Consider the following 12244-nt stretch of genomic DNA (forward strand, 5'->3'; position numbering starts at 1 on the left):
GCTAATTGATGAAATGTAGGTTTGGGATGTGAAAGTGGTAGTTAAGTAAAGCTTTCCAAATTCCAAATTAAAAAGTCATATCTGTTCTTTCATTCTATTAAATATTTTGTTTAATGAATTTAAGAGAGAGGTTGGGTGAGAGCTCTGGGTTCGGTTAGGAGAACCACATTCCCATTTGTGGACTCCATGTTTCCACCGTTTCAATTCATTTTTTTCATATATTATTTCAATTAAACTCTTCTAGTTAACTAAATAAGTTTAATTTAAATTTTTTTATATGATAAAGCTTTATTTTGTAATTTTAAAAATTATTTATTATATCTATTTTTAGTAATTAAAATACTAAATTTTTTATATATTTTTTAAATTATAAAAAATTATTTTCTTTATTATTTAAATCTTACTTCTATTGTCCCATTCTTAATGCCTTTTAATGTTATGACAAATCTAATTGTATAAGAAATTTTTGTTAATAATTGACTAAAATACTTTTGTTACTTATAAAGTCATTTCCAACGCTATCAATAGTTCAAATTAGATAATATCAAAAAGTCATTTTCAACGCTATCAATCGTTCAAATTAGATAATATAATATTATTATAAAATAATATTACACTTGATAAATTGATATTCGATTATAAATGTTTAATTCATTCTGAACACCGAAACACTCGATATATCATCAAAACTCACATTTTTTCTGTGTAAATCGAAATTTTATAAAAAATTATCATTAGTGTATATAATTAAGCAGATCTCATTCTACCTACAATCGCGAAATTTCATATTTACTAGCTGGTATCAGTTAAATTTATAAAAGATTTGATAATTAATTCCACCTTTTTATATTATAAATACAAACATGTATAAATATATACATATTTTTATATTTACTCTGAATTCAAAATAATTTATTATATTTGTCCTTTCTTCTAGGTTGGTGATTTGAACGTCAACCACCTCGTATTTGTTTTTGTTATAGATTATTGAATCGTAATTCAGCTCTATTTTAAGTATATTATAAATATCAATTTTACCAATAGTATAATTTTTTTTTTTTAAAAATCCCTTTTGATAAATTCTTATTCTTTTCTAATTTTGTAAGAGATTCATACTAAAAATGGGTTATTCATTGCCACACAGCAAAATAAGTAATTTAATATGGCTCTGGATTGGATTAATACATTAAATCTAAATTAATAAATTTAGTTAAATAATTATATTGACTTAATTTAGATATTTTATTTTTATAATCTTTTCAATTAATTAATAAATAATGATTTAATATTTAATTATAAATTTTAACTCTAATTTTATATTCACTTTCTTAATTTTTATGTTAATTTAGATATAATATTAATTAGATTTTTCTGTATTTTTATTATTAGAAATGTAATATTTCAATTTAATTATTTTGTTTTTTAATTTTTTAATTTTTAATTTTTATAAAATTAAAATTAATTATATTTTTTCTGTAATGTATATTGCTGATGTTATTTTATTTTTCTGTAATTATTTTAAGTACAATAATTTTTTAATTTTTGTAAAATTAAAATTAGTCACATTTTTTAAAAAATAAAATAATATACATAATTTTTTTTAAAATTAAAATTAGTCACATCTTAAAAAGTTAAAGTAATTTACAAAATTATTTAATTTTTTAAATTCATACAAACTTAAAATTAGTCACATTTATAAAAAATTAACATAATGTGAAAAATTATTTCATTTTTTAATTTTTATAAAATTAAAATTAATCAGATTTTTAAAAAATTAAAATAATATACAAAAATTATTTTAAATTTTTTATTTAATTTCTTTAATTTCTGTAAAATTAAAATTATTATAACGACCCGAAAACCGGACCGCTACCGGCGCTAGGATCCAGATCGGCGTAAGGCCGTCGGAACCCGTAGCAAGCCAAACATACATCCTGAATACCTGTTTAATCCCATACACGATCAACAACATACATAAACATTTAAAACTTTCTCATTGGTCATTCATTCACTCATTCATTCATTCACTCATTCATTCATTCGTTCTTTCATTCATTTACCAAGCTTAACTTGTGCATGCACAAATCATAACATCCATTAAGCTTGGTTTACAATAATCATCATTTAACATTTAAGATCATGTACCACAAGGGGATTAACAACATACTATGGTCAAGCACAACTCTAAACTTTCATAAGCATCAATACATTACATTTATATTTAATACTATTCATTACATTTCAATATTCATCATGTCCACCACTAACTATTACATGACCATGACTTTACTCTTCTTGACCTCCTGGTCTACTCTGTACCTGTAAGTCTGGGGTTAAGGGAGTGGGGTGAGCTACTAGAGCCCAGTGAGCAGAATAAATAAACATTCAATTTAAATTTCATGCTTTCATGAAATGCAACATATCACAGACAAATCACATCAAGGATGGTATTGTCACCAATAGTCCTTTACATTCCAAGGTACCGGAACGTAGAATGGGTCAACTGGTCTTTCTCTTAAACATAACATATCATAACATTCCAACATGCCGGGACATAGAATGGGTCAACCGGTATTTCTCTTACATAGTGTCGGGACGTAGAATGGATCAACCGGACTTCCATACAATATCATACCGTATCATAATACATCGTATCATATTGAGGACTAAGGATCATCCAACATCCATCCACATCATCATCAAATTATGCAATGCAACATATTCGTGAATTCTAATGCAAACAACCTAGAATATCACATGGCATTCGTGATGCATGAACATGCTCAAATCTATATTTATTTGCTTTAAAACATAAGTGTTTATTCCACTCACCTCTGGCTGAAGCTCTAATGACTCTGAAGCAGCTATTCTCACTGATGAGGTCCTCGGTTCCTCGGGTCCGAACCTACACAGGTGGACTCAAATGAGGGACTAAACATCCATGAACATGACTCTAAAATACTCCCTAAAAACCCCCTAAAACACCTTAAAACAATCACATAAATCATGCAAAGGAGGGCTGAACAGGGCACTTTCGGCGGCAAGTTCGGCGGCCGAAAGGCCCTCCAGAGCCGAAAGTCCCTCCAGAGCCGAAAGTCATGCACCTTCGGCGGCACTTTCGGCGGCCGAAGGTTCCCTCCAGAGACGAAACTCATGCATGTTAGGCGGCACCTTCAGCGGCCGAAAGTCCCTTCCAGAGCCGAAAGTCCACTTTCGGGGGCAGGGTTCGGCAGCCGATACAGGCTACCACAGGCAGGTTCAGCGGCCGAAAGAGCCTTCGGCTGCCAAACCTGAGTTCTTCCCAAAAGGGCAGAAACATAGCTCAACGTGCATAAACGCCTCCCAACTCATTCAATCATGCATTTTCCTATTCTACAACATGCATACTCAAGCATACAAGCTCCTAGGGGCTTCAAATTATCCTAAACCCCATCTACAACACATCAAACATGCATAACCAACACACATTGCTCATAAACACACATTTAACCAAAAACTCAACATAAACCTACACATGCATTTCTACCCCACAAATCTTCATAAAACTTGCTTAAAACATGAAATGAACTATGGATCTACTCTTACCTCTTGAAGAACGAGAGGAAAGGCGACCCTAACTTAGAGATGGGGAGAAACCAACTCTTTAGTCTCCAAGCTCCAAAACTTGCTCTTTTGCTCAAATATCTTCAAATCAACATAAAGCTTGTTAAAATATGAAAGATCGGAGGAAAAACATCAAAAACGAACCATGGGAGAGCAATAACTCACCATGGCCGAAAATGGGGAGAAAACTCGCCCGTTTCGGCCATGTAGCTCTTATATAGGGGCTACCAGACCACCTTTCGGCAGCCTAAAGTGCCTCCAAAAATCATACAAGTTCGGCGGCCGAACATGAGGTTCGGCGGCCGAACCTTTGAAACTTTCGGGAGCCTAACTTGCCCCCCTAAACCATCCCATGTTCAGCGACCGAACTTGAGGTTCGGCGGCCGAACCTGGAATTGCCTCCTTGGTCTTTTTCATTCAAAACTCAATTCATTTTTTACTTAAAACCATAAAATACATTAAAACATTTTATGAAAACATGGTTTTACCCTTCTAGAGATTTCTGACATCCGAGATTCCACCGGACGGTAGGAATTCCGATACCGGAGTCTAGCCGAGTATTACAATTATAAATTTTATTTTAAAATTAACTTTTTTTAATTTGAAAGATTTCAAAGCATATAATTTATAAAATTAATTAGATATTTTTTATTTTTTATTATAAAAAATGTAATATCTAATATTATTTTATTTAAGTTTTATGATAATTTTAATTTATATTTTTCAGCTATATTTTTATTATTTTAGTAAATTTATCATTGCAATTTAAATAAATACTTTTAATTATATTTCATAATTAATATGATATTAATAAGATAAAATTTATTGGCTAAATGACGTCCATAGTTTAATAGTTTTGCTTATTAAATATTTTAATTTTAATTGTGATTTAATATACACTTAAATTTTTAAAAAATATTATTTTTAAACACAATTTTATTAAATATATTATTTAAAGTTATATTAGGTTTTTTTTTAAATTTAGAGGTTTACAATAATATATATTATTTTTAAATTTAAATATTTATTTATAATATTTTTTAAAATTTAAATGTTTATTAATTCATAATTAAAGTTGAGTTTTTATAAAAATATTAAAATATTTTGCTAAAATTTATTTTAATAGTTAATGAATATAGAGCTATTAAATTTTTTATTTTTGAAATGAAAATTGTGAATTGAGAGAGTAGAATCTGTTAGATGCATTTATCATCAATCTAAATTCAAGCTATTAAATAATTTAAATGGTTAATTAATAAATAAAAAATATTAAAATAGTTTGAATTTAAATTTAAACACACCAACCGACCGGTGAACATTTTAATTTTTATCCATTAATTAATTTATTTTAATTTTAATTAGAAAACTAAAATGGTATAAATATCTAAAATTATGAAATATAACTAATACATATCAAATTGTATAAATATTTAAAATAATTAAATCTTTTTTATTAAAAGGTTAACGAGTGTAATTTTACTTGTGCGATTTTGTAATTAAGGCAAATTAATGAATTTTTCAAAAGTCAAAGTACCTGTTGGTAATTCTCCCTTAGATTTATTGGGGGGGGGGAAGGGAAAGAGCGAAAATCTACTGTATCACTTCTTGTATCCAAGTTCGAAACTTTCATCGGCTTCCATGATTCTTTCAAAACAGAAAACGATACCAATTCGCAGCTATTTCAATCTCTCACATTATCAACATTACAGAACTTGGGATTTAAAGAAACCTAGGACCCAAACCAGCAGCCACCAGAAGCCTCAAAATTTTACACGAAGGCGCCGAAGATCAATACCATTTGTGATCAGTGTGAAGGAAGTACAAGACCCGGATAAGGCTTTGTCTCTCTTTCACGAGTATCACCAAATGGGATTTAAACATGATTATCCTTCATACTCTGCTCTCTTGTACAAGCTTGCTCGTTCTCGCAATTTCGAGGCTGTTGAAAAAGTTCTGGGATATTTACAGGATAATAATGTTAGATGCAGGGAAGCGTTGTTCATCGCTTTGTTTCAACATTATGGAAAAGTCCAATTAGTAGATAAAGCAATTGAGCTTTTCAATAGAATGACGGATTTTAACTGTATCCGCAGTTCTCAATCATTCAATGCTTTGCTAAATGTTCTTGTTGATAATGATAGGTTAGTTGATGCGAAGGAGTTTTTTGATAGGTCTGCTAAAATGGGTTTTCGTTTGAATTCGGTTCCTTTTAATATAATGATAAAAGGGTGGCTGGAGAAGGGTGATTGGGGTGAAGCTTGCAAGGTATTTGAGGAAATGCTTGAGAGAAAAGTGGAACCCACTCTTGTTACATATAATAGTCTTATAGGGTATTCTTGTAGAAATAGGGACTTAGATAAAGCGAAGAATTTGTTTGAGAACATCATTCAGAATGGGAAACACCCGAATGCAGTAACATATGCTTTGATGATGGAGGGTTTGTGCTCTATGGGTGAGTATAAGGAGGCCAAAAAGATGCTGTTTGATATGGAATACAGAGGGTGTAAACCAAAACCTGTAAATTTTGGCGTCTTGTTGAATGATCTTGGGAAAAGGGGGAAGATTGAGGAGGCTAAGTCTTTGGTCCTTGAAATGAAGAAGAGGCGGTTCAAGCCAGATGTTGTAACTTATAATATATTGATAAATTACCTTTGCAAAGAGGGTAGGGTGGTCGAGGCTTATAAGGTTTTGTTTGAAATGCAAATTGGAGGTTGTGAGGCTAATGCAGCTACTTACAGAATGTTGGTTGATGGATTTTGCCAGGTTGGAGATTTTGAGGGAGGTTTGAAAGTTCTTAATGCAATGTTGACAAGTAGGCACTTTCCACGCGTTGAAACTTTTAATTCTTTGGTTGTTGGCCTGGTAGAGTCTGGAAATATTGCTGGTGCTTGCTTTGTCTTGGAGGAAATGGTGAAGAAAAAGATGATATTAGATTCTGAAGGTTGGGAAGCTCTTATTAAGGATTCCTGTGGCAGAGATGGTGGTGCTGGTGAACTTGTAAATAAACTCCTGATCTCAGCTGCATAATCGTCACTGAGGGGAGAAATAGCTGTACAAGGTAACTGGAAACAGTTTCAAACTGACTTGGATTCTCACTTCATGTAGGGTTATAAAACTATAATTCATTATTTGGATACTCAACTGGATTTGCAAATCTGATAATGTGGGAAATGTATGGAGGTTTTTACTTCAGTTGAACATACAGCCATGTCCTTTGTTTGATTTTGGTTGTGGTTGCATTTGAACACAGAAGAAAGCTGGTCTGTATTTTGGTCGGTCATGTAGCGGGCTTTCATTTTGTGATATCCAATGTAAGACATGGGAGAAACAAAAGAGGATGACAATTTGAAGATTTTGTAACTGCTGACAGATTGTTCACTTTCAAAGCTCTGTTCTTTAATCACTGACTTTTCGGGAAACAGTGATCAAGGTAGCCATTTTTGGTTCTAATAAGCATAATGGCCGATAGGTTGTGTAACATGAAACTGCAAGTGGCTGAATTGCTTTGTTTCTGATCCTGAGATACTATACAAAGAAGTTGCACGTTTTGGTCTATGCATGAAGCCAATGACAGTGATGAGAAGTTCTCAGGTTCTTTTGTGAATCAAGCAATTGAAAATCAAGAACTCTAAAAGCCTGTGTCCGATATGGGATTTTTTTTTTCTCTGTGAGAGCAGTGGAAAATTATTACCTAAGATGGAAATTTGTATATCTTTGCTCACATGTGAGATGAAGAGCATAAACTTCTATCACTATTATCACTTTTCAAGGTTAATTAACAGAGGAGATTAAAAACTTTTGCAATTTGTCAATTTTGAATTGTTTCAATTGTATGCAGCTTGTAAATAACTGAGAGATCTATGCTTGGACAAAACATTGAGCAGGACCTCCTCCAAAGTGCAGCAGTTTCGTTCACTTTCAGCTTATTGTTCCACAAAAATGAAGCAGGTGATGTCCAAGTTGTGTGCTTTTTTTAAAAAAAAAAAGAAACACGATAGCTAATTTTTTATTGAAAAAATTACTATTTAGTCTCTATGTTATGGAAAAACTTGTTAGTTAGTTCATCTGTATTGAAAAATACATTTTTATTTTAAAAAGTCTATTAATTAGTGATTCGGTTAAAGTGTTTTACTATTTAGTCAATGTGATTTGGAAAAACTTATTAGTTTATCTTTCAAGTTTGTAAAAAGTTTACTAATTAGTTCTTTCTAATCGAGAGGATTTTAGATTTTTTTGTAATATTTAATAATTAAAATTAACGGAAAAACTAATTAATAAATTTTTTAAAACGTTAAAATGTTTATATGTATGTTTCAAAATAAATTGATCAACTAAAATATTTTCTTATAATACGGAGATTAAATAGTAAAATTTTTCTTTTTTTTTTTTAAAAAAATCTCTGTGCGCATGCTTATGTACAGTGTGATTTTGACAAGTTAGTTTAAACAACTCATTACATTATAGAACATGAAGCATGCATAAGGGAGAATTAAATTCCAAGTTATGAAGGACATGCAGACATAAAGTAAGAATTCATGTCTCAAAAAGCAGAGAAACCAAACAAAAGCATTTCGGATGAGATATGTGTGTTATTACCATTCACTTTCTCTTTATCATTTTCATGCATTTTTTTTTCCAAACTATACTTTAAAACTTTCTCATCATTTCTCCTTGTCTTCTTTCTATAGCCCCAGATTCAATTCCTATTACCACTGTTATTATTTATTGAATTATTTTCTTACAAATAATTTATTACAAATAGGCTACATTTTATACGTTACAAATTAAATCAATTTTTAAAAAAATTGACTTATTTTTTCAAAATAATAAGTTATTTAATGTATTTTTAACATTTTTATTAATATCATTATATTTAAATATATTAATATTTTTTATTTTTTAAATACAAATTATTTTATACAAAAAAATGAAGGGTAGAGTTCTTTTTAATCTAGTATATGTTAGAATAATTATAAATTTCATTAAATAATCAAATCGATGGTCCAATTAAAACTTGAAATTGTTAATCTATAGGCATTATTCCAATTTAATATTAATTTATTTTAAATATTGCCTTTCTAATTTTTCACATTAAATGAACAGTGAAGGAACTTTTTTTCTTTTAAAAATTTATAATTCATTTTAAAAAAATTCTGTAAAAATCATTTTGTGAAAAATACTTTTCTTATAGAAAATAATTTATTTTATTGTAGAATATATATAAAAAAATATTATCAAAGCTAAATGCTAATTAATAAACACTATCTTTATCTTTTAAATCCAAACTGAAGATTAAACTTATTAAAATCATGGTTAGTGCGCCGTCCAAAATCACTAATTTGAATCATGAGAAAATATATTTATACATAATCATTGGATGGATTCATGCTTTTGCTTTTTGTTTTTTCCTGGTTTTTTCTTCTTTCCGCCGTTCAAGTTACAGTCAAAAGAAATACAATGACCAAACATCCGGCGAAAGGAAAAGAAAAATCAACAAATCATAAGGTAAAAGGATGGGGGAATTGGAAATTTCTGCATTCTTCCACTGCTAGTTATCTTCAAATTTCATTTTGTCTCGTTTAAGTAGAGAAACCATAGAAAAGAAGATCATTATAAAAAAGTTTGAAAAAGCAAAACCAGAGAAAGAAAGAGGAAGCAACCCCACAATTTGAAAAAGGGAAATTAGAATGGACCTTCCAACTAAAAGTGTAGCTTGGTGTCATGATTTGGTCTTTTTGTGGGAAGGCCACATTTGCACCACAAGGAAAGAAAATGACACCCTGTTAAGTCAAATTTTAATATAAAAAAAAAAGAAATTTCTGCAAATTAACTTAAATACCCAAACTGAATTTGATAAAAGATTTAACTAATTCTGGAACATAATGATTTCTCAAAGCAAGAAATAATCATTACCTACCTCCACATTCTTGGGTACAATATTAATAATGCAATAGACAGACAAGAAAAGGAAAGTCTGAGTGTGAGTGTGTGTGTCCCTAATTAGCAACACTTTCTGTCCTTTGCCACCCCATTTATCCGAATTCTCATGCCTTCCACAGGTTATGATGATTAATGTGGTGTCTACTTTTCATACCCTAACAGCTAAAATGCATGACCTGATCGATCATGCCTACCATACACCATCATCTCATATGCTTGCTCTTCTTGATCACTCAATTTCCTGAAAACTTGTCCCCTCCACCCAATTTTTTTCTAGTGTTATGTTGCATCAGCAGGTGATGCAAAATAATTCAGTGTTTTTTAGCTTTGAAGAAAATGAAATTAGTCATATATCCTGGCCCTTAAAGCTTTTCTACTAATGAAATTTGTGGATGTAACTTTTCATCAATTAATATCTTTTTATATACTATTATTTATATAACTCATATGTGAAAATTTTTTGATTAAATATAATTGATTTTTAAAAATGATATAAATATAACTCGATTATTGTCTTTTCGCTTGTAAACATTGACCTAATTAATATGGTGACTTGATTACTCTATATCATATTATTAGACTTTTGTCACGATAACTTAAAATAATTCAGACTCATTTATTACGAACAAATTTAAATACTATTATTTTTTATTGACGATTGTGATAGAATAAGAAAATTTCTATAAATATGAAATTCATAAATTTCAATTTTATAGAAAACGGAAAATTAATTTTATTTTTTTATAATATAAAAATAATCATAAATCAATATAAAGCATGCAATTCTTAAGTATACAGTATTTTATTGTATAAACTTATTCAATTATTTAAATTATTGATTTGAGTATTGGATTGATTTCAACAAGTCACCGATGACTCTCACCTATTCTGTTTGCAGAAATTAATAGATTTGCAGATATTATGTAATTAAAGAATCGAAGGAATCTCTCAAAAAATATCAATGATTGACAATAAATATTTATATTATTAAATATATATTAATTTTTATAACAGTGAAATTAATGTTATAAAATTTTTATCGTTAACTTATTCTAATATTTGTTATTGTTTTATGTATAACACAATTCAACCCAGATTTTATATAAAATTTCAATTTCATTGTTTCTAAATTGTCAATGCTCCTTCAAATTGGTGTGCATTTTAAGATATAGACAAGTTCTTAGCTACAAGAACTACATATATATAACATAGATGTAAGAGAATACTATATGGAAATTAGTAAACAACATCACAACTCCAACCTAAGCAACTTGTCTTTTCAAATTAAAGAAAGTAGAAGGAAAAATGTTGGAACAAAGATCACCATTGATTGTTCCAAGAACACAGAATGGTGATTGCAGCATTAAAGAAAATAAAGTTAAAAACCCTAGCTTCCTCTATCCATATATAACTCTGGTGGATCATCTGGTGGAAGAGACGTGGGAGGATGGCGTCGCCGGAGACGGCCAAAGCTGTGCATACTTTACCTTGGACACACTTGCAAGAACACCTAATGGGGTCACATTTCCTATAACCGTAACTTTCTTTGTTGCCAAGTCTATACTAAATGAAGTCACTCCTGCATAAAATTTTTTAATAAATATATAGCTAATAATAATAATATATGATCGTTTCTAGTAATTAAAAAAAGAAATTACCTATCTACTAAAACTGACCTTCCATTTTGGAGATATGCTTTCTCACTTTTCCTTCACAGCCCTTGCAGTGTATTGACACCCACAAAACGACAACCTGCAACGTTAATTTTGCATTATTTATAATTAAACTTAGAAATTATTCCCAACTGAAACTTCACAAACGATAATTATTAAGAACCTGGTCCCGAGAGCGAGCTGAGGAAGAAGATTTTAAAGCAGGAGAATGATCAACAGAGCTGGAATGCTTAGACTTTGTAGCTTGCTGAGGCTCCAAAATCCTGTCAGCCGGCGAAGAAGATCTTCGATGAGAAGCTGGAGCATTAGTTAAGCCTGTATGCTGAGACTCCGAAATCCAATCGATAAAGGGCACTGTATCACTTAGAAGATACCTAGAAGAGGAGGCTGTTGGACGTCGGAGATCACTTATATCACCAGAGCTCTTTCTACGTAAATCATCTTGTTCATTCGCAGAACTCTTTCTGTTCTTCTCGTAGTAAGGTTTTGGATTAAAGGGTAAATGATGAGACGAACAAGGAGCATAAGATTTGGATCTTCTGTAATCAATGGGTCTTGTAGTACCACTGCGGACCATGGAACGATGGTCTAGGCTTGAACAGATAGCTGTGGAAGCTGGAGAAGAACAGAAAAAATCCATTCTTTTCATGGTTGGATTTGTGAGAGAGCTAGCAGAGAGAATCAGTAGCAGAAGCAATGCCAAATGCCAAATTTAAGAAAAAATGTCTAATGAGATAGGCCAACTAATAATCTGCTTTTGAAGTTGGAGGATAGGAGGGGAATAAAAGAGAAGAAAAGGAAGCACAAATTGGACCCACCACAAGAAATGAATAATAATTCTAGCTTGGAAATGCCATTGATCTAATCTGTGTATCTTCAACTTCAGAAAATGAAATAAAATTACACTTATCTAGAGCATATTTAAAATTTAAGAAATATTATAAAAAATTATATTTTTATGAAATTTTTAATGGGTAATCTGAATTAATAAAAGGGTATATAAAAAAAATTATGGACCTTCAAAGTTG

The 12244-nt window shown here is 30.4% G+C and overlaps 2 protein-coding genes across 2 annotated transcripts; one reads left to right on the forward strand and one right to left on the reverse strand.

Moving 5' to 3' along the window:
- Window positions 1-5150: 5150 nt before the first annotated feature.
- On the forward strand, window positions 5151-7680 carry LOC110626156 (pentatricopeptide repeat-containing protein At1g07740, mitochondrial). The gene has a single exon (XM_021771924.2). It carries the CDS (start codon window positions 5242-5244, stop codon window positions 6628-6630), a length of 1389 nt encoding a protein of 462 aa, XP_021627616.1. The 5' UTR covers window positions 5151-5241; the 3' UTR covers window positions 6631-7680.
- A 3045-nt stretch (window positions 7681-10725) lies between these two features.
- LOC110627030 (protein SODIUM POTASSIUM ROOT DEFECTIVE 2) lies at window positions 10726-12007 on the reverse strand. The gene is made up of 3 exons (XM_021773251.2): window positions 11380-12007; window positions 11220-11295; window positions 10726-11122 (listed from the first exon to the last, which is right to left on the reverse strand). The coding sequence occupies exons 1-3, from the start codon at window positions 11863-11865 to the stop codon at window positions 10965-10967; spliced, it is 720 nt and encodes a 239-aa protein (XP_021628943.1). The 5' UTR covers window positions 11866-12007; the 3' UTR covers window positions 10726-10964.
- Window positions 12008-12244: the final 237 nt, after the last annotated feature.

The sequence above is a fragment of the Manihot esculenta genome, chromosome 11, assembly GCF_001659605.2.
Source record: "Manihot esculenta cultivar AM560-2 chromosome 11, M.esculenta_v8, whole genome shotgun sequence".
In the NCBI taxonomy this organism is placed as follows: Eukaryota; Viridiplantae; Streptophyta; class Magnoliopsida; order Malpighiales; family Euphorbiaceae; genus Manihot; species Manihot esculenta.